Source organism: Petaurus breviceps, unplaced genomic scaffold, assembly GCF_028583685.1.
Source record: "Petaurus breviceps papuanus isolate PSGF00001 unplaced genomic scaffold, PetGlider_PUasm1.0 175, whole genome shotgun sequence".
NCBI classification, from domain to species: Eukaryota; Metazoa; Chordata; class Mammalia; order Diprotodontia; family Petauridae; genus Petaurus; species Petaurus breviceps.
Window position 1 is genome coordinate 14,467,140 of NW_027185764.1, and position 20,255 is coordinate 14,487,394.

Genomic DNA, 20,255 nt, shown 5'->3' on the forward strand with positions numbered 1-20,255 from the left:
TCTCCTTCAAGATTCAGTTCATGCGCTACTTCCTTCAGGTCACCCTGGCTTAAAATCTGAGAGTCACCCTCCACTTCTCACTTTTTCTCACCCTACATGCTCAGTCAGCTGCCAACTCTTGCCACCTCTGCCTTTGTAACGTCTCTTGAATCCTTTTTGCATCCTTTTCTCTCCACTTGCATGGCCACCATCTTAGTTCAGGACCTTGTCATCCTTTTCTGGGACTTCTCTGAGAGTCCCCTAGTTGACCTCCCTGCCTTAAGTTACTTGAGTAACTTCCTTCTTTAATCCGGTTTTCCCTACATGGCTGCCAGAGTTATATTCCTGAAGTACAGCTCTGACAACATCACTTGCCTGCTTGATAAATGCTAGTGATTCCTTGTTGCTTCTAGAATTCAATACAAAATTCTTTCCAGGTTTGTCACGTATTTGTTCCCCAGCATGTACTCTGTGGTCCAGTGAGACTGTTCTCCTTACTGTTACTCTACACAGAACACTCCGTTTTTCATTTAGGTGCCTTTGCCCAGGCTATTCCCCCATGCCAGTGTATACGCCTTCCTTACCCCTGCCCTTACATCCTCTGGTTTCCTTCAGAGTTCAGCTCCAGCAGAACTTTAACAGCTGTATTGCATCATTAGGGTTCCCTCCCCAAGAATTAACTTGTATCCATCTTTAATGCATTTTCTTTATATTTAGCTATGTACTTATTGTCTCCTCCTTTAGAACAAGCACTTTGAGGGAAGAAAATTTCATTTTGTATTTGTGTCCCTTGTGCCTAGAACTCTGCCTGACCCATAATGACCACTTGATAAATGCTTGCTGATTGCTTTATTGATTTTCTATTCTCTGTTGCCCCTCCCCATTACTGTTTATGTATTTGAGTCCACATTTACATGTGTGCATATCATCTCCACCAGGAGACTATAAGGTCTTTGAGGACAAACATTATTTCATTTTTGCATTTGAATATCCAACAGCTGGTACAGTGCCTAGCATATAGTGGTATTTAGTAAATAGTTATTGATTGGTCTGTCACAGTTTTGACATTTTGGTTCAGTCATAGTAAAATTGTAATAGTGAATTTTGTTTTTTATTTTTGGGGTGAATGAATCAATGAAATATAGTAAGTAGAGTACTATTCCATTATACAGTGTTTGTATTCAAGAGACCCAGTGGAAGCAGGTGGAAGACAGAGGAGGTTCCATGAGCTAGGTCATTCATAGCTGCACTATTTCCATATAAGGTCCCTTTTGCTACAAGGCAGTATAAAAGAAATTATCGTACACAAATTATTGTGGGCATTAAATAATGCAGGTAAGAGATGATGAAGGCTAAAACTAGGGTATTGGTAGTAGGAGTGGAGAGAAGTAGATGTGAGAGATGTTATTGAGTTAGAATTGACAGAATTTGGCATCTTATTGGATATAGGAGTGTGGGGGAAAGGGAAAAGACAAATTGGGGGAAAGTGAAGAAATGCATATTACTTTTTTTTTTGCTTTTCTGAGATAATGAGAGTTAAATGACTTGCCCAAAGTCACACAGATAGTAAGTGTATGAATATTACTTTTGAACTTAGATGTTTGGTACGGTGATAGTACACTCAAGAGGATGGAGGCATTTGTAAAGGGGGCAGGGTGATGCATTTTGGACACATTAATCTTTAATTTCTGGTAGTAAATCCAGGAGGAGAAGTCTAGCAGGCAGTTAGAAACGTTGGATTTGGATCCAAATCGAGTTGGAACTGAATTTCAGGATATGGATATAAATATTAGTAGATAGGTTGATAAAGAAATATCTTACTCCTCATTTGGAGATGTATGTATAAATCTCTAGTCCTGTTATTTCTCCTTATATCTAGTCCAAATCTCTAATTGACCAAATGTCTTTTTCTCCCTCTCTTTCTCCCTCTATCCCCTTCTCCTCCTCTCTCCCTCCCCCTGAGCTTGTGTTTATATTTTGGAGCTATAGGTATACAGGTAAACCCATGGAAAATGTATGAGATTGCTAAAGAACAGAGTATAGAATTTTAAAAAAAAGAAAGAGAGCCGCTTCTTGGATCTTTCCTTTTACCAAAGGGTTAAAAGTAGTATGTGTCACAGGGACTATAAAAATGTAATTGGAGAGAAGTGCAACCACAAAACAATTGAAACTAAATGATGCAGAATTATAAAGTACTCATTTGGCCCCAAAGAAGAATCATAGGAAGACATCTGTCCTGCTCCTTTGCAGAAGGAAGTAGGGGGCTTCAGATGTGGAACATTGCATATTATGTCAGATTTTTTAGTGTTACTGGTTTTGCAGGTTCCCGCCCCCCCTTGTTCTAAGGGGATGCCTTTCTGGGAAGAGGAGGAGGGGGGCACATAGGGTGATGTGTGGGTGATCTAAGAACAAAAGATAGGAGTACAAATCTCTTGTTTTGAAGTAGTACTTGCTCTAGCATTGATCAAAGTCTTGTGTAGTGAGCCTTATCTAAAATGAAATACTTTATATTGAGAAGAATATATTGTTTTTAAATGTCTTCATTGTGAGTCAAAAAAGAAACATAGTAAATGAGATGTAGCTACAGTTTCATTTGACCATGGGTTTTCCCTTCTATGAGTGGGAAGCCCCTGTTGGCCTTTAAAAGTCTTGTGAGCAGAGTCCAAGCACCCTTTCAGAAGGTTCTCTGCAGGTCCTTTTTCTCTTCACTCTCCAATATCTGAATGCTAATAATAACTCATATAGAATAAAAATATTGTGATATTAAAAATTTGATAGTAACATTAACCTAATTTGAAGAAATCACTAGATTTCTCCTTAAAGAGGGAATCATTGGAAAACTGGTCGAATTATAGGCATCACTTTTTACTTCTTGTTGGGGCAGAAAGAAGGAAAGGATGAATAATGGGCTGTAGTAGTTATTATCATCCAATTTGAGCATTAAAATCTCTCTCTCTCTCTTTTTTTTTTAAAGCGCTTCAAGTCCTCCGTGTACAGAAGGTACAATGACTTTGTGGTCTTCCATGAGATACTGCTGCAGAAGTTTCCCTATCGAATGGTGCCAGCACTCCCACCCAAGAGAATGCTTGGAGGTAAAGCTGGGATTTCTGACAAAGGGAATAGCAAAAAGAAAAATGTCATCAATATATTGAAATTGAGTTATTGTAACTCCAATAGTTGTAATTTTTCATTGGCATAGTCTTTAGCTTCAAACTATGGGCATTTAGGTTCTACTCTTGGCTTACTACATTTTCTTGGCCTGTCATTTCATTGTCATCCTGGGGAAACTAGAATTTGAAAATGATGGAGAGAAAGGTGCTTTGTAATGAATTATGCACATCATTTTGAAGAGTCCAAAGAATGCCATATACAGCATGGAACAGAAAGCATATAATAATTTTTGAGAGTTTTATTAAAGTTCTTTGATTTTATTTACTAAATCAAAGTTAAAGAATTAGATAGAATTTGAAATCTGGATGCCATTAAAGCAAAGACCTCTGTTTGGTCCAGCTTCTGACAAATATTAACAGTATGATATTGGGTAAGTCACTTAACCTCTTGGTACCCAAGGCAGCTCTTAAAAACTATAAACCACACATATGTAGCAGTAGAGGTAGTTTCCACACTAGTAGGTCCTCACATTGATGGAATTACAGATCTGGAATAAAAAGCAAAACCAAGTATTGATTTAGTGCCTTTGAAAGTGTTAGGTAGTATGGAAGTATATTTGATAGCATTTAAAAAAAATTTTTCTTTCAATGGAATTCTTATCATTTGATTTTTAAAAATAATGTGTATTATTAGTGGCCAGGCCCAAGTGTTCTTTAGTATAAAACATATGCTTCTATCTTTTTTTCTCCCCTAAGTAGGAAAAAAGTATGAACGAAAGCCTTTAATTTGAAGCCAATACAAAATAGACTAGGCTAAGATCTGAAAGTTGGGGAAAGTAGAATTGATTTTAATTAAGATGTAAAAGTACAACAGAACTCATTTATTTATAACAAAAAGGCTTTTATTTAGTTGGGCATGGCTTGTAAACCAACTTAGTTCCTAGTCCATTATGTGGCAAACAGGATTTGTTGTTTTCCTTGTTGGTGCCTAACTTTTCAAAATATATCTAGTTCCCATCAGTGCAAATAATAGAAGTCCACTAAGTGGTTGCATATATCTGAATACACAGTATTCAGTACTATTTGAATTTGTAGTTATGTAAGTTATGTTAATTGTTTCAGCTCAATAGAAATATGCAGTTCAAATTAAGAAGATATGACCGCTTCATGTCGTTTATTATTTGTACTTACTGGAACCTGTCAATAGTATGTAGAAGGTATGGCTCCTGCCTCTCCTGGTGCTTCTTTGGCTTAGTTGTGTTGGTGATACTTATTATACTTCCAGGATTAGGAACTCAGTGAGCCAATATGGAAAATTGTGAGCTTTGTTTTTGTGTACCAAATTCAGGATTGTTTGAATGTAAAAGGTTGTTAGTACTAAGGATGGTAAGAGCTCCAGTTTGGGTGAGTTTAAGGGGCAATAGAACTTCCTTTGTAAACGTTCATACAGTTTTATTTCCTCTAGCTGACAGAGAGTTCATTGAGACCAGACGGAGAGCTTTGAAACGCTTCATTAACCTGGTGGCCCGGCATCCCCCCTTCTCAGAGGATGTGGTCCTGAAGCTGTTCCTTTCATTCAGTGGCTCAGTAAGTATTGTTTAAAAATAACAACGATGTGAATTTTTCATTCCATTTGTATAGTAGAACAAGTATTTTCTGCTCATAAATCTGTTTTCTTTTTCATCTCCTTTTCTTTTTCTGTCACCTGTCTTTTGTCTTTGGCCTTAAAGCACTAAAGGTATATTTCTTAACAGTGACTGGGTGTACATATTGTGTATAAAAGGAAATTAACCTTATGCTGAATACCCTTTTGAGAGGTGTAATCAGTGGTTGGATTTAAAGACTATTTACATACCCCTTGGATCATGTAGTTATAGATATTTCAGATGTTGTGAAAAAGTGTTTAGACACAAAACCAAACACATTACTTTGATGTTTGGTTTATAAAAGAGGGAAGAGTCTAGAATTAAAGAGGGGTTGGGAAAGTCTTGCTGGAGAAGGTAGAATTTTAGTTGGGACTTAAGCCAGGGAAGGCAGTAGACAGAGATGAGGAGGGAGAGCATCTCAGGCATGGAAGACAGCCAGAGAAAATGTTCAGACACTACATCTCTTGATGTAATGTCTTGTTTGTGGAACAGACAGGAGGCCAGTGTCATTGGACTGAAGAATATGTAGTGGGGAGTAAGGTGTAAGAAGACTGGAAGGGTAGAAGGGAACTAGGTTATGAAGTACTTTGAATGCCAAACAGAAGGTTTTGTATTTGGGGGTGATGGGGAGCCCCTGGGATTTGGTGATGATAGAGTCAGACCTACACTTTAGGAAAATCACTTCAGTGGCCAAATGAAGGATAGGTTTGAATGGGGAGAGACTTGAGACAGGAAGACCTACCAGCAGACTGTTGCAATAGTCCAGGTGTGAAGTGATGAGGGCCTGCACCAGAGTGGTGAAAGTGTCCCAAGAGAGAAGGAGGCCTATTGAGATGTGAAACTGGAGGTCAGCAGAGAGTTTGGAGCAGGAAAGGTAGATTTGAGATTCCTCAGTATAAACATGATAATTCATGGGAACTGATGAGATCCCCAAGTGAAGTAGCATAGAGGGAGGAGAAAAGAGGGCGCAGGATAGAGCCCTGGGGGCATGGTAGAGGGTACGTTCTGGGAGAGAATCCAGTAGAGGAGACAGGTGTGGACAGATAGGTAGGAAGAAAACCAGTGGAGAGTGGTGCCCCTAAAGCCTAGATAGGCAACATATCAAAGAAGAGAATGGTCAGCAGTGTCAAAGGCTGTAGAGAAGTCAAGGAGGATAACTGAGAAAAGGCCACTGGCTCAGACAACTAAGAGGTCATGGATGACTTTGAAGAGAGCCATTGTGGTGAAATGATGAAGGTGGAAACTAGACGTCATCTGGGCATTACTGATTAAAAATACCCCCAGAGGTTCCACCAAGTAGAATAGAAGATCTTGCACATCTTCAGCAGAGACCTTCAGCTTTTTAAAATCTGATAATGGCCTCTAGGGAAGTGGCATGTGCAAGCACTTTGTATATTATGAAGCACTGTCCAAACAGAAGTTATCTCCCAGTCATTGTTTTATAGAGCATATATTCTTCTGTGATATATGACGGGTAGTGTTGTGTCGTGGTTTGCTTCTCCACAAGGCAAGATGACATGGATTCAGGTCCTTCTCTGACACATATTGTTTGTGTTACTCTGTGCAAGTCACTTCATGTCAGTACCCCGGGCAGCTCTGATACTCTTAAGCTACTCATGGCTGCTAAGCTGTCTGTATTGGGGGGAGGGTGTTTCACTAGAGAGCTCCTAACACTGAGGACTATCAGTGGCTATGTATGTCTGTGTTTCTGTATTTATGCCTCCACACTCTGTGTGTGTGTGTGGGGGGGGGGGAGTTGAGGGGGTGGTGTGAGTGTCCATTTCAACTAGATTTCACCGTGGAGTTTTTCTCATCTAAACTAGAATCATGCAGCTTAATTTGAACTCAGACCAGTCTGTCACAGGAAGAACCTGAAGAAAGGAGCTTAGCTCTTACTGAGGTAGAATTGCTAACTGAGAAGGCAGCTGGTTACAAGGATAGCTGCAAAGTCTCTTTTAAAAAATCTGTTATGAATCAGAAAATCATCAACAAACATGAACATTTCCAAATGCAAAGTCAAAAAATGGAGATTGCCTAGGAATCTGTGAATCCCTGGTGCAGTGTTAAAAATATATATTTAATATACTAGTAACAACATTGCCTTGCTGGTCTATCCCCTTCTGAATTTCCTTCTGCTTTCTTCAATGTAGTTTTAATGTTTTATTGATTCTCTTTTACTTTCTTTTTTTAAACCTATCACCACTCCGTCGTTTCCTTCCACGTTTTCCCCCCACAAACCCCCAAACAAAAACCCTCCTTTGTAACAAAAATGTAGCCAAGCAAAACAAATTTGTGTTATTAATGGTTGTGTCTGAAAATGTATGTCTCTTTCTGAATTGATGGTCTTGTTGGCCCTTTACCAAGAGGTAGGAAGCATGCTTCATCATTAATCTTTCAGATTGGGCATTTCACTGATTAGAGCTCTTAAGTCTTTCAAAGGTGTTTTCTTTTATAATGTTGTAGTCATTTATAAGTTGTTCTCTTGGTCATATCACTCAGAATTAGCTAATACAAGCTTTCCTGGGTTTCCCTGAATCTGTCCTTTTGTCATTTCTTATGGTTCAGTGATGTACAATGCATTCACATTCTATAATTTCCTCAGCCATTTTCCAGGTGATGGGCACCCACTTTGTGTCCAGATCTTTGCCACAACAAAAAGTGTTGCTACATATATTTTTGTATATATGGTTCTATTTCCTCTTTCTTTGGTCTTTTTGGAATATATATTCCTTGTAGTAGTATTTGGGAGTCAAAGGATATAAACAATTTAGTGATATTTGGGGATAGTTTCGATTGCTTTACATAATGACTGCACCAGTTATTACTTCCACTAACAATGGTTTGCTTCTCTACAAGGCAAGGTGACATGGATTCAAGTCCTTCAAATCCATATTAAAAAAATTATTTGTAATAGTAATTTGTAATTAGTAGGCAAAGGAGTCCTACCACACTCCTTTTATGAAGCAAATATGGTTCTGACAGGAACAGCAAAAACAAAGAAAGAAAAACATAAACTTAATTTCATTAATGAATATAAGATGCAAAAATCCTAAATAAAATGCTAGTTAGAAGACTGCAATGATATGTCACAAAGATTATACATTGTGATCAACTGGGATTTTTACCAGGAATGCAGAGATGGTTTAACATAAAGAAAACTATTAACATGTAATTGATTATATCAATATGACTCTATCAATAGATACAGAAAAAGCTTTTGAAAAAAATGCAGCATTCATTCCTATTAAAAATATTTGAAACCATAGGTGTAAGTAGATTTTTTTCTTTAAAATGATAAGAAGCAAGCATTATTGGTAATGGATAAGCTAGAAGCCTTCCCAGTAAGATCAAGAGTAAAAAAAGGATACCCATTATCACCAATATTCTTCAATATTGTATTAAAGGGGTGGCTAGGTGGTGCAGTGAATAGAGCACCGGCCCTGGAGTCAGGAGGACCTGAGTTCAAATCCAGCCTCAGACACTTAACACAAAAAACTAGCCATGTGACCTTGGGCAAGTCACTTAACCCCAATTGCCCTACCTTCCCCCTCCAAAAAGCAAAAAAAAAAAAAATTGTATTAAAAATGCTAGCAATATCAATAAGAAAAGAAAAAGAAGGAATCAGAATGGGCAATGAGGTAATAAAGCTATCTTTTTTTGCAGATATACTTAGAAAATCCTAGAGATATAATTAAAAAGCTAGTTGAAACAATTAACAAATTTAGCAGATATAAAATAAACCCACATACATCATCAGTATTTCCGTGTATCACCAACAAAGCCCTGCTACAAGAGACAGTAATGACTATGGATAGCATAAAATACATGTGAGTATACCTACCAACACAAAAGGAACTACATGAACAATATTATAAAGCACTTTTTATATGTATAAAGCCAGATTTAAATAATTGGAGAATTAGTTCATGGGTGGGCAGAGCCAATATAATAAAAATGAAAAATTTACCTAAATGAATCTAGTTACTTAATGCCATCCCACTTAAATTATCAAAAATTATTGAGCTAGAAATAATAACAAAATTCATTTGGAAGAACAAAAGGTCAAGAATAACAAAGGAATTAATGAAAAAATGTAAAGGAAGGAGGTTTAGAGATACCAGATTTTAAATTATAAGGTGGTAATTTTCCAAACTATCTGGTACTGGCTAAGAAGTAGAAAGGTGGTTGAACAAAGTAGACATACAATACACAGTAGTAAAAGATTGTCATAGCTTTGTGTTTTGACAGATGTAAAGATTTAAGGATGTGGGATAAAAATTCACTATTTGAAAAATCATTGGGTAAACTGGAAAGTAGTCTGGCAGAAATTGGGCATAGACCAATATCTTACACCATTTACCAATATAAAGTCAAAATGGATATATGATCTAGTCAGAAAGTGGGGAACCTGCTGCCTTGAGGCCACACAGCCCTCTGGGTCCTCAAGTGTGGCCCTTTGAGTGAATCCAAACTTCACAGAATGAATCCCCTTAATTAAAGATTTGTTCTGTAAAACTTGGAACTCAGTCAAAAGGCTGCACCCAAGAACCTAGAAGGTCACATGTGACCTTGAGGCCTCAGGCTCCTCACCCCTGACCTAGATATAAAGGGAGATATCATAAGTAAATTAGAAGACCATGGAACATATTACCTATCAGACTTATAAATCACTTATAGGAGACTTATAGGAGAAGAATTTGTGAATAAACAAGAGATAGAATTGTGAGGTATAAAATGAATAATTTTTATTACATTAATTTAGAATGATTTTGTACAAATAAAACCAATGTAGCCAACATTAGAAAGAAAGCAAAAAATGGGGGGAGGAGGATTTCATAGACAGTTTCTCAGATAAAGGTATCATATCTCAAATATATAAAGAACTTTGTCAAATTTATAAGAATATGAATCATTCCCCACTAATAAATGGTCAATGGATATGAACAGGCAGTTTTTTCATGATGAAATCATAGCTACAAAATCCAAGTCATATGAAAAATGATCTAAAAAATTATTGATTAGAGAAATGCAAATTAAAACAATTTTGAGATATTATTTCACACCTATCAGATTGACTAAAATGATAGAAGAGGAAAATGGCAAGTGTGGGGGGATGTGGAAAAATTGGGATACTAATACATTGTTGGTGGGACTGTGAATTGATACATCCATTTTGGAGAGCAATCAGAAATTATGCCTAAAGAAATATAAAACTGTGCATACTCTTTGACCCTGTGATACCACTATGAGGTCTGTTTCTCAAGGTGACTAGGACAAAAGGAGAAGAATTTATATGTTCTAAAATATTTATAACAGCTCTATTTGTGGTTTCAAAGAATTGGAAATTGAGGAAATGCCCGTTCATTAGTAAATGGCTAAACAAGTTATAGTATATGATTGTGATGGACCAGTACAGTGCTGTAAGAAATGATGAGCAGATTGATTTTAGAAAAGCATGGAGGGGCAGCCAGGAAGCACAGCGAGTAAGAGCACCGGCTCCAGTGTCGGGATGACCTGGAGATTGAATCCCAGGCTGAGACGCTTAGCACCCACCCAGAAACACCTGGCCGTGTAACCTTGAGCAAGTTACTTAACCCCAATTGCTTAAAAAAAAAAAAAAGAAAAGCATGGAAAGACTTGAATGAAATAATGAAGAATGAAATAAGTCCAACCAAGAGAACGTTGTATACAGTAACAGCAATATTATACAAAGAATAACTGTAAACAACTAAGTTATTCTGAGTATTATAAATACAATGGGCCTACAAAGGAAAATGCTGTCCACTTCCAGAGAAAGAACTGATAAACAGAAGTAATACGTAGTATGGTTTTACTGTCTGTGTCAAATGGTTGCCTGCTCTAGTGGGGGGGGGGAGAGGGAGGGAGAGAGTTTTGAATTTAAACCAGTGCATTAGTGTGCTTGTCCTCCTGTGGCCCCTCAATAATTGCCATTTTCCCTTTAGTCATCGTTGCTAGTATGAGAGATATGAAGTAGAACCTCAGAGATGTTTTCATTTGAATTTGTCTCATTATTGGTGATAGGGAGCATTTTTTCGTATGCCTATGGATATCTTGATGTCTTCCCAAAACTTCTTTCTAAGCATGAGAGGATATGTAATTATTTCAATATCAAAGTATGCACTTGAGGGAAAAAAATGTCTTATTTGGGAAACACATATATTGAAAGAGTTTTTCCCTTATTGTAACAACAAAGTCAGCTGTTACTAATGCAGTATTACTATTGATCAGACAAGACCAGGAAAGAGTTCCTTATGATATATTCCTTGTCTTATATATAGTTATAGTTGTATATGATATATATTATAATATATTCCTTTCTACTGTAAGAAAAATGTATATTATATGGTGCAAGCAAAGACAAGGTTAGCAGAAACCTTTGTTTTTTATTTTTCTTCCATTTACTGAAGGGACAAAGAAAGGTTTTGGTCTTTTAAAGATACTTATTGGGATGGCCAGGTAGCACAGTGAGTAAGAGCACCGGCTCCAGTGTCAGGATGACCTGGAGATTGAATCCCGGGCTCAGACACTTAGCACCCACCCAGAAACACCTGGCCTTGTAACCTTGAGCAAGTTACTTAACCCTGATTACTTAAAAAAAAAAAAAAGATACCTATAAAGTATAACTTTTATAGCTGGCTGAAAATAGCTGCAGATACTGTGTCTTATGTGTTATCTTTTTTGTAACCCACCCCAAAGCACTTACCGTGGAGCAAGTGGTGAAAAACAAGAAATTTGCTGTATTGAAAGCAGCTAATGTTTTAATCATCAGGTTAACTATAATTTTTTGTAGGCAAATTATTGTTTGCCACCAGAGAAGTAAAAGGAATAGTAAGAACTGTGAGGCATAAAAAGGACAGAAGAGAGAAAAGGATGAGCATGAAAATGGATAGAAAGGGACTGAAGCATGTAAGACAGGAAGACCATTTGAAGGAAAAAGAAACCAGGAGCTCTTTGGCACATTTTTGCTGCTAAAGACACAGAGAAGATCCGATCCTTCTTGAGAAGGACTCAGAAGAACAAGGTGAAGAAAACCCTGCTGACCATGACCCTCTTCACGACCAAAGCTGGCATTTGGACTGCCCACTCAGAAAGCATCTTCACCAAGAGCATGGAGCTCAGAGCTGAGCGATGCTGCAGTTTCTGGGGGATGGAGTCTTCATCCCAGCAGGTGCCCCACATCAGGCTCATAACTTATACAGCTGCATAAAAGCAGCAGGACAAGCACTGCTTCTGGCTCACTCGGGTATTTTGCTGTCTGCCTCAGACACGTACTGACCATGAAGATAAACTACAGGTGAAGAGTGTGATCTGCCATGCAGTGAAAGATGCAGTTGCAATATTAAAAGCCAACAAATCTGGCTCCAGCAAACCTTAAAATCCAGAACCTGACTGGAACTGAACTACTGGCAGCTGTTGGGAGTCGGCCTTCTGAATTTCTGTGGGCTTGGAATTCACGTGACCTCATCCTCCTTTTTAAGTAGTGCCTGACTGAGAAGGTACTTTGTCTAATGTACATTTCTAGTGTTTACAAACACTAAGTGTGTATATGTAGTGACTATTCACTGATCCCTTGGTCTCAAACTGGGACTTCTCACCTGCTACACAGAGTTTTAAACCACACTGTAAGATTACCTCTTATTGAGCTCTGGAAACCACCTATGGCTGGAGCCCGCCTGTCTGTCCAGCCCAACTGTCAGAATGGATGTCAGGAGTCTTTTTGGGGGGTGAACATGTTTTGTTTTATAATTGTTTGGGGATTTTTCCCCTTAGAGTCCGGAGAAGGAGCCAAGAAATAACAGTGGCTGATGAGGTTCTTAATGCGTTACCATAGGACTTTCATTAAGCAACAGTAGGAAAAAAATCTACTGTACAATTCATGGGATTAACCATCTTTAAGTAATTGAAATCTAATTTAATTGAGGCTTTGCTCATTTCTAAGTGTTAAGCATTTTACATTAAACAGTATTCATTTAAAAAAAAGATAGGAAGACAATATTTAAATATATAAAAATTATTAAACACATTTCAGTGCTGCCATTTATGTTGTTTTTCAGTCATGTCTGACTCTTCAGGACCCTGTGGACCATAGCATGCCAATAATGTCCATGGGGTTTTCTTAGAGTGGTTTGCCATTTCTGGGACTTGCCTAGGGTCACACAGCTAGTAAGTGTCTGAGGCCGAATGTGAACTCAGGTTTTCTTGATTCTAGGCCCAGGCTCTATTCATTGAGTCACCTAGCTGACTCTACTAGTGTTTATGCCTTGCCTTTATGTAGGACTTTAATAAACAAAAGTTAGCTATAGGAACTAATTTTTAATATTAAAAAAAACTCCTTCATTCTGGTCAGTCATCAGTGGGAGAAGTTTTGCTCGCTATTTCCCATTTCAATAAGACTAATGAATGTGCTTTCTATACTGTTACTTCTGGATGATTTCTCTTTTTTCCTTTGGTCATGCCCTGTGTTACAGTGTTCACTAGGCCCTCTTGCTTTAGTCACATGTGGGCAAACTACTGCAGTTTCCATCTCACTGCTCCATGTATAGAAACTCACGGGGTCCAATGAATGCATTTTTGTCTGCAAAGAGGTGCTGGTCCTAAGTAATGTAGGTAGAATCCTATTTGCACTCAGATGTTGGCATTCTATTTGTCAATGCTAAAGTTGAGTCTACCTTTCATATCTCCATATAGCTGCTCTGATTAAAAATTTAAAGAGGAACAGGTGTTCAAAAAATTGTTTGCTTTTTTATGGAAAAGGAAACAGCTTCCCTCTCTTGAAGAAAAGACTATCATTCCTTTAATTGGTCAATTACTCTGAGAATTCCCTCCCTTTTTTTTTAAACAGAAGGTTAAGCATATCCTTTGTTTTTTTTCTAGGATGTACAGAATAAACTGAAGGAATCAGTCCAGTGTGTTGGAGATGAATTCATGATTTGCAAACTGGCTACTCGAGCCAAGGTATCTTTTTAATTGTGACTTCCTTCTTCCTTATTTCAAAATATAAATGAACAGGTTATCTTTTGTATTAAAAGCAATAAAGATTCAGTACTATGTCCTAAACTTCTTCCTTGCTTTAAAAAAAATGAAAGAAAACCATATCTCTATACTTTATCATTGTTCTTCTTTCTTAACCCACTTTATTTTTAAGGATTTAAATTCTTAGGTTAGAATTCATAAACCCAGATGGCTTATGATAATATTATTTAGTCATGTCAGCACTGGATGGGGCTGAGGGAGGGAGAATGAGTGAGAGGAAGGAAAAGGAAAAGTCTTTTTCATGTAAAGAACCAAAGAAGGGCCTGTTTATTAAGTTTGAGTTCGAGGTTCATTGGATGCTTTTTGATGTTTTATTTCAAATTGAACATTTTCTATTGCTTTTTGAAACCAATGTGTTCTTGTAGGGTCATTTAGTTTAGTATTTTTGGTGGGCAAGGTGTGATTTATCTTTCTCTTCTTTTAGAAGATAAAAAAGAGACATCAGGGAGAAGAAATGTGGGGTTGCAGAAGTGCCCTCAGATTTTACTCATTGGTCTTTGCCTCTCTGTAAGGCTATACTCAGGAGTGATTAATGTCTCTATTGGTGATATGTTTGTTTTATTAACTTATACCTCGTGGGAATGATTTCAGTTTCACTAACAATTCTTTTTTGTTCTCTCTTCTTACTTTTTCTCTTACTGTTTTAGGACTTCCTCCCAGCTGACATCCAGGCACAATTTGCCGCCAGTCGAGAACTCATCAGAAATATCTATAATAGCTTCTATAAGCTTAGAGATCGGGCTGAAAGGATTGCATCCCGAGCCATTGATAATGCTGCTGACCTCCTCATATTTGGAAAAGAATTAAGGCAGGTGGCAAAAGAAAGCTCCACAGTGGGAAATAGAGGCTTTGAGTTTGAGACAGTATTGTCTGGTAAAAAGATTGCTAAGCTTGGAACCAAAAAAGGCTTGGATTCAAATCCTGCCTTCCACTTTTGTTCTCTTTGTGACCATGGCCTTATCATATAACCTCTTCAAGCCTTAGCTTCCTCTTCTTAAACATGGGGGTAAAAGTAATAGTACCTGTCTCAGAATGTTCTCAGGAGTATCAAATGGAATAATGTATGTAAAGCATGATATAAGTATCTCCTCATAATTGGGTGACTTAGGGAGAATGTACATTTTAATGTTCTGACGATTGACCATTTCTTCATTCAGAGGCAACTGGAATGAAAGATCAGAGGGCTCCATTGGTCTCCTTGAGAAGTTGGGGAAAAGGGAAGAAGGCCTCTAGCATGCAGGGTGGACCCTTGGTTCTGAATTTATGGGAGGACAGGAGCAAGAGTAGTTTAAGAGAGGCGAGCATGGATGGGCTGCTATCTACCTCATTGGAGGGATCTCCAAAGATAATGAGCCCACAAATCCATTTGAATATTTGTGTACATATGACCATGTCAGTCATCAGACTTCTTTGTTTAGTAAAACTCAAGGTCTGATGAATGGAAATTTTTTCTTCTCTCTTTTACTCTCAGTGCTTTAGGATCTGACACAACACCACTTCCCTCCTGGGCCACAATGAATAATAGCACATGGGGGACCCTAAAACAGGCCTTAAAAGGCCTGTCTGTCGAATTTGCACTGCTGGCTGACAAAGCTGCACAACAGGTAAGTATATCTGGAATCTGAGTGTTTATTTTTAAGGAATGCTCTCTATTATAGTCTTTAGGAACGTCTCTTTCTTAGGTAGACTTCAAAGTTTTGAGTCCAATGAGAGGGAAAAACTGTCTTCTATGTAATCCGCATAAATTCCAGGTAGCTTAGCATGTGCCAGTTTAGCTGTTTGCTGAGAGCTAAAATAAATTTGGGTTGGATTTCTTAAGAGAATTTACTTTGCTGGAGATAGAAAGCATAAGCCAGTCTTGAAAATGTAACCTTGAAATCTCTAGACTATTATTCCTTGATGAACCTGGAGCTTTCTATTTTACTTACTATCTGTATAATTTGTATTGATTATGCAATGACCTAGTGCAGCAGAATGTAACTAAGCCCCCAGTGTTGCCTCTTTTTTTGATCCAGAATACTCAAACTACTGAAAATGCTTTTGTAACAGCCATTTGCTATTTTTAGAATTTGATACAGAATTTTAAAGGCTGTCAGTTCAAGGATATGAGAAATAAACAAAGTTCATCTGTGTACTAGTTTTGTTGTAAAACTATCATGTGGCTTTCAGGGAGAGGGAATCTGCTGTTCTTTCCACAAAATGTGTGGTTCTGACTTGCAGGTAAAACATGCAAATTATGTTTGAATATTTCTAAATCTCTGCTGCTGTCTTTGACTTCCTAATTCCATAGTTAACTTAAGTAACAAGAACTTCGATTAACTGAAGTGTCATGATCTGAGCCATATGCCAAAGAGAGGGGGCTTTCCCATCTAATGATGTGGGTACACATTCATGAGCGTTGTGATTAAGAGATAATTGGGTTTGTTTGTGGCCCTGGAAAGTCCTAGGTTTCCTTCCTGCTTTGCTGTTACCATGTTTATCTCTTCTCTCCCCTTTAAATATTCATCATGACATTGACTTTTGAAGGCCCACAGTTTACCCTCCCCTACTTTGGAGAGTTTTGGAAACAGAAATGGAGAAATGTGGATTTGCTTTAATTTTAGATATCAAGAGGCAGTTTGGCATAGTTGGGAGAGCACTGAATCTGGAGTTAGGAGAATCTTATCCTGGCTTTGCCATTATCAGTTATTCAGTCAAATATGTATTGTCTTTTGTACATGACCCTTAGTTATGCCCATAACTTCACTAGGCCTCAGCTTCCTTATTTGTGAAAAAAGGAGGTTGCTCTGCATAATCTTTAAGGGACCTTCTAAACCTGTGCTTTCTAACATAGTAAAGACTGTTTTGATTTAATGCCTGGAGGCTGAGTTTTGAGGGGAACAGCCAGGAAGTAAAATGTCGTTTCCTGTATATTTCTGTATATTTTGTACTCTAATTGGCACCCTTAGGACTGTTTAGGCATGTTACAATAAAATTCGTGATGATGAGGGAGAAATTATTGTGGTTAGAAGTACATAACTGTTTCCTAGTTATAAAGTTGGCATTTTGAAAATTGTCAAAGGCAGCTGGCGCATTGACATTTTGTGGCCTTATGGTTCAAAGCTTTGGTATGTGAACTGGACTTCTTGGTAAATTGTAGGAGTAAGAACTGCAGTTAGCCATCTTCTCTCGGCCAATAAAGAAGTCTTTGCTTTTCTCTCATTAGTAAGATAGGAATACTATGTACTCTCCCAGCCTATCAAACTCTCTCTCCATATTTCACATATCTCTTAACATCTAACTTTTTCTATTAAGCTTTATTAGATGAACTCACTGGGAGGTAGATTTTAGATCTTAGATTTGAAGAGTAGAAGGGACATCAGAGAGCACAGAGTTCAATCTGTTCTGTAGCTCATTGGATTGATAGTGTGGTTCTGTCTCTAGTTTCATGTACATTGTCTATGAAGAAAGAAAGGATTTCATATTGTAGCTAATTATTCTATATGAGAATCATGGACCTGTTTTCGTGCAAGATACTAGTAGGAGTATTGAGTGCCATCTGCTTTTCTTACTTCCTCTTGTTGCTTCAAGTCACTTGAAAGCTCCAGTCATTGTCCTGTAGAGCAATTTTGTACTACTTAAAGTCTTAGGCCTAGAGCATTTGTACCAATTTAACATGCCTCAGGTCCCATAGCTAGTTAATTGAGCTTGACTCCCAGGCAAGTGGTTTCTTTTTCCTGTATCATTCTGAAAATAACATAATGTTATTGCCTTTCTAAAAAAAAATCAAATCAAGTAGACAAGCGTTTATTAAGCACTGTATGTGACAGGCGCAGGGTTAAATACTGGGGACACCAAGAAAGGCAAAAACAGTCCCTGCTCTCAGAGAGCTCAGCCAAATGGAATTAAAACAACAACTTTATTTCCTGACAGTACAAGTTTCAAGCTGAGATAGCAAAGTGTTGAACAGAAATGGACAGACATCTATTTTAGAGCCATGACTGTTCATATTGTCCGTTAGCTGTAATGTTCTTGGCTTATTTGACGTACCCCCCAAGTGCTTATCCTGCCTTCTGTAGCATTATGAGGATGATGACAATGTATTACACTGATGGTTTGTAGTGGCATCTGTCTAATGAAAAGAATTTTGGACTTGGAGTTGGTGTGTCTATGTTCAAATATCACGTTTTCTATTTACTGCCTGTATAACCTTGGACAATTTACTTAGTCTTTATGGGTCTCAGTTTCCTCGTTTTTAAAATGAGGGGATTGGACTAAGATAGCTAGGGTCTAAGCCTCTAGTTCTAAACTTCTGATCCAAGTAAAGGATGATTCTGGGCTGACTCTAGATGGGGTTTGGAAAGAGGCTCTAGGTAACAAGCAAGCTTGAGAAATCTCAATGATGGGTTTCTGACTGGGTTTATCTGTATGATGGATGGGCTGGCTAATTCACCCCTTGTTTTCTAGGGTAAACAGGAAGAGAATGATGTGGTGGAGAAGTTGAATCTCTTCTTGGATTTGCTCCAGTCCTATAAAGTGAGTTTTGGCTGTTTCCTCACCAGAGAGAAAGCTTCTCAGAATGGTCTTGTGACCTTTCCAGTGGAACTTTTTTCAGGGAATAGAAAACTAGTAGAGAAGTCAATCTTAGAGTAAAATGAAGAGTAAAACATAATATCCTATCCTCAGTGGACTCCACAGGACACTTCTGCTTTCATTGCATTATTCTGACCCATAGTCTTCTGGAAAATTTCAGATTTTCTTTCCTATTACATGATCAAAAGAAAAATGGATTGTTAATCTAGAAAAGAGAAGATTGAGGTGGGAGAGAAGTACACAATAATTGTTAGATATTTGAAAAGTACTATAAAGAAGAGGGATTAGACATTTTCTCTGTGACTGTGGAAGGCAGAACTGCTATGATATTTTATAGGAAGGCAGATTTGGACTCAGTAAAGACATTTTTTTTTTAATTTTCCTTCCTTCCTTCCTTCCTTCCTTCCTTCCTTCCTTCCTTCCTTCCTTCCTTCCTTCCTTCCTTCCTTCCTTCCTTCTTTCCTTAATTAATTAATTAACAAATTGAGGTTCCCACAAGTAAAAGTATTGAACCACAAGGTGGTTGACCATCTGTCATAGATAATGCAGATGGGATTGCAAACTGTGGTGGTTAGGTTAAACTGAGGTCTTAGATGACGACTGATATCCCTTCTAGTGCTAACATTCTATATCTGTGTCTTTTCATGAGACTGATAGTTAGGGGATGCTCTGAGATACAGTGTGTTAAAATACCTCAAGAAAAACAGAAAAGTCTTCAATATTTCTGCACCTGGACACTGACCCTTCAAAAATCTGATGGTAATTAAGCAATGTCTGTAGACTATGGATTGTATATTTCAATTTTATTAAACTTCTTCATCCTTTGCCTGATTTTCTTTCAAAGCCCAGACTGTTTGTTTAGTTCAGGACCTTTATTGATTTGCACTGTCAGCTCTCCATAAAAATCATCAGAGTGATGGTCAAATTAGAACTAGTATTTCTTTGTGAGGTTTTATGGGTTGAAATTTATCCTCTGCCCTCCTGTGTGCCTTGTGCATTTTTGTGAACATAAAATGAATCAAGATTATCTTTCTGCTGGTTTTTGAAGAAGAGAACCTATTTCTTTGTAAGTCTTTCATTTGGGGTAATTTTGAACAAAAAAAACCCAACTTATTTTAAAGTCATTTTGTGGGAAGAGGCATAATTCCCACACAGTGTTCTATATTCCCCACCTTCCCACTCTCTCCTCTTTCAGCAGGTTTTCCTCCCCAGGAAATGAAGTGAAAGTAGAAAAAGTAGGGGCCCCATGCAGTTATTTTGTCTTTGCATTCCTCAGCAGTTGGCCCTTAGTGGGGGGATGGAGGAAGTATTAGTGAGTGTGCCTTATTTCCCTTTCTATTCCAGGATCTCTGTGAGAGACATGAAAAGGGTGTGCTTCACAAGCATCAGCGGGCATTGCACAAGTACAGCATGATGAAGAAGCAGATGATGAGTGCTACTGTGCAGAACAGAGAACCAGAGAGTGTGGAGCAGCTGGAGTCACGCATTGTGGAGGTAGCAGCCCGGCAGCCACGGGTGCAGAGCCACATGGTGGAAGAAGGCAGCCTTAGGATATTTAGACAAACTATAAGGAAGCAGGGCAGGAGATAAGCAAGAAAGAGTTCTAGACTTCCTGCAGGTTGAAAAGTCAGCTTGGATTTCTCCAGTTGAGCCCATTGTATTAATAGCCCCCAAAATATGGTTAATAAGCAGGGCTGATGATACAATGGAAGTTGCATAGTATGTAGACATGCTGACTAGCAGATACCTGAAAGTATTGTTTTACACCTGATTTTGTACTTTCTCCCCAGTGGATCGTCATACTGAGCCCCTCCCCTCCCCCCCACTTGACAGTTTCCAAATGCTTTGTGTTTTTTTTTTTTAACTTCAATTTTTTTTTTACAAATTTACTTCC

The 20,255-nt window shown here is 38.0% G+C and overlaps 1 protein-coding gene across 6 annotated transcripts in view; it reads left to right on the forward strand.

Moving 5' to 3' along the window:
* Positions 1 to 20,255, forward strand: part of SNX8 (sorting nexin 8) — a 69,092-nt gene that overhangs the window by 45,848 nt on the left and 2,989 nt on the right. For 5 of the 6 annotated variants that reach the window (XM_069084796.1, XM_069084798.1, XM_069084801.1 and 2 more), the window contains exons 3-9: positions 2,954 to 3,071; positions 4,540 to 4,676; positions 13,631 to 13,711; positions 14,437 to 14,597; positions 15,261 to 15,393; positions 18,236 to 18,304; positions 19,706 to 19,855. In XM_069084796.1, the coding sequence (XP_068940897.1) occupies positions 2,954 to 3,071; positions 4,540 to 4,676; positions 13,631 to 13,711; positions 14,437 to 14,597; positions 15,261 to 15,393; positions 18,236 to 18,304; positions 19,706 to 19,855 (849 nt within the window). The remainder of the gene's footprint in view (positions 1 to 2,953; positions 3,072 to 4,539; positions 4,677 to 13,630; positions 13,712 to 14,436; positions 14,598 to 15,260; positions 15,394 to 18,235; positions 18,305 to 19,705; positions 19,856 to 20,255) is intronic. The other variant, XM_069084797.1, reaches the window with a different exon arrangement.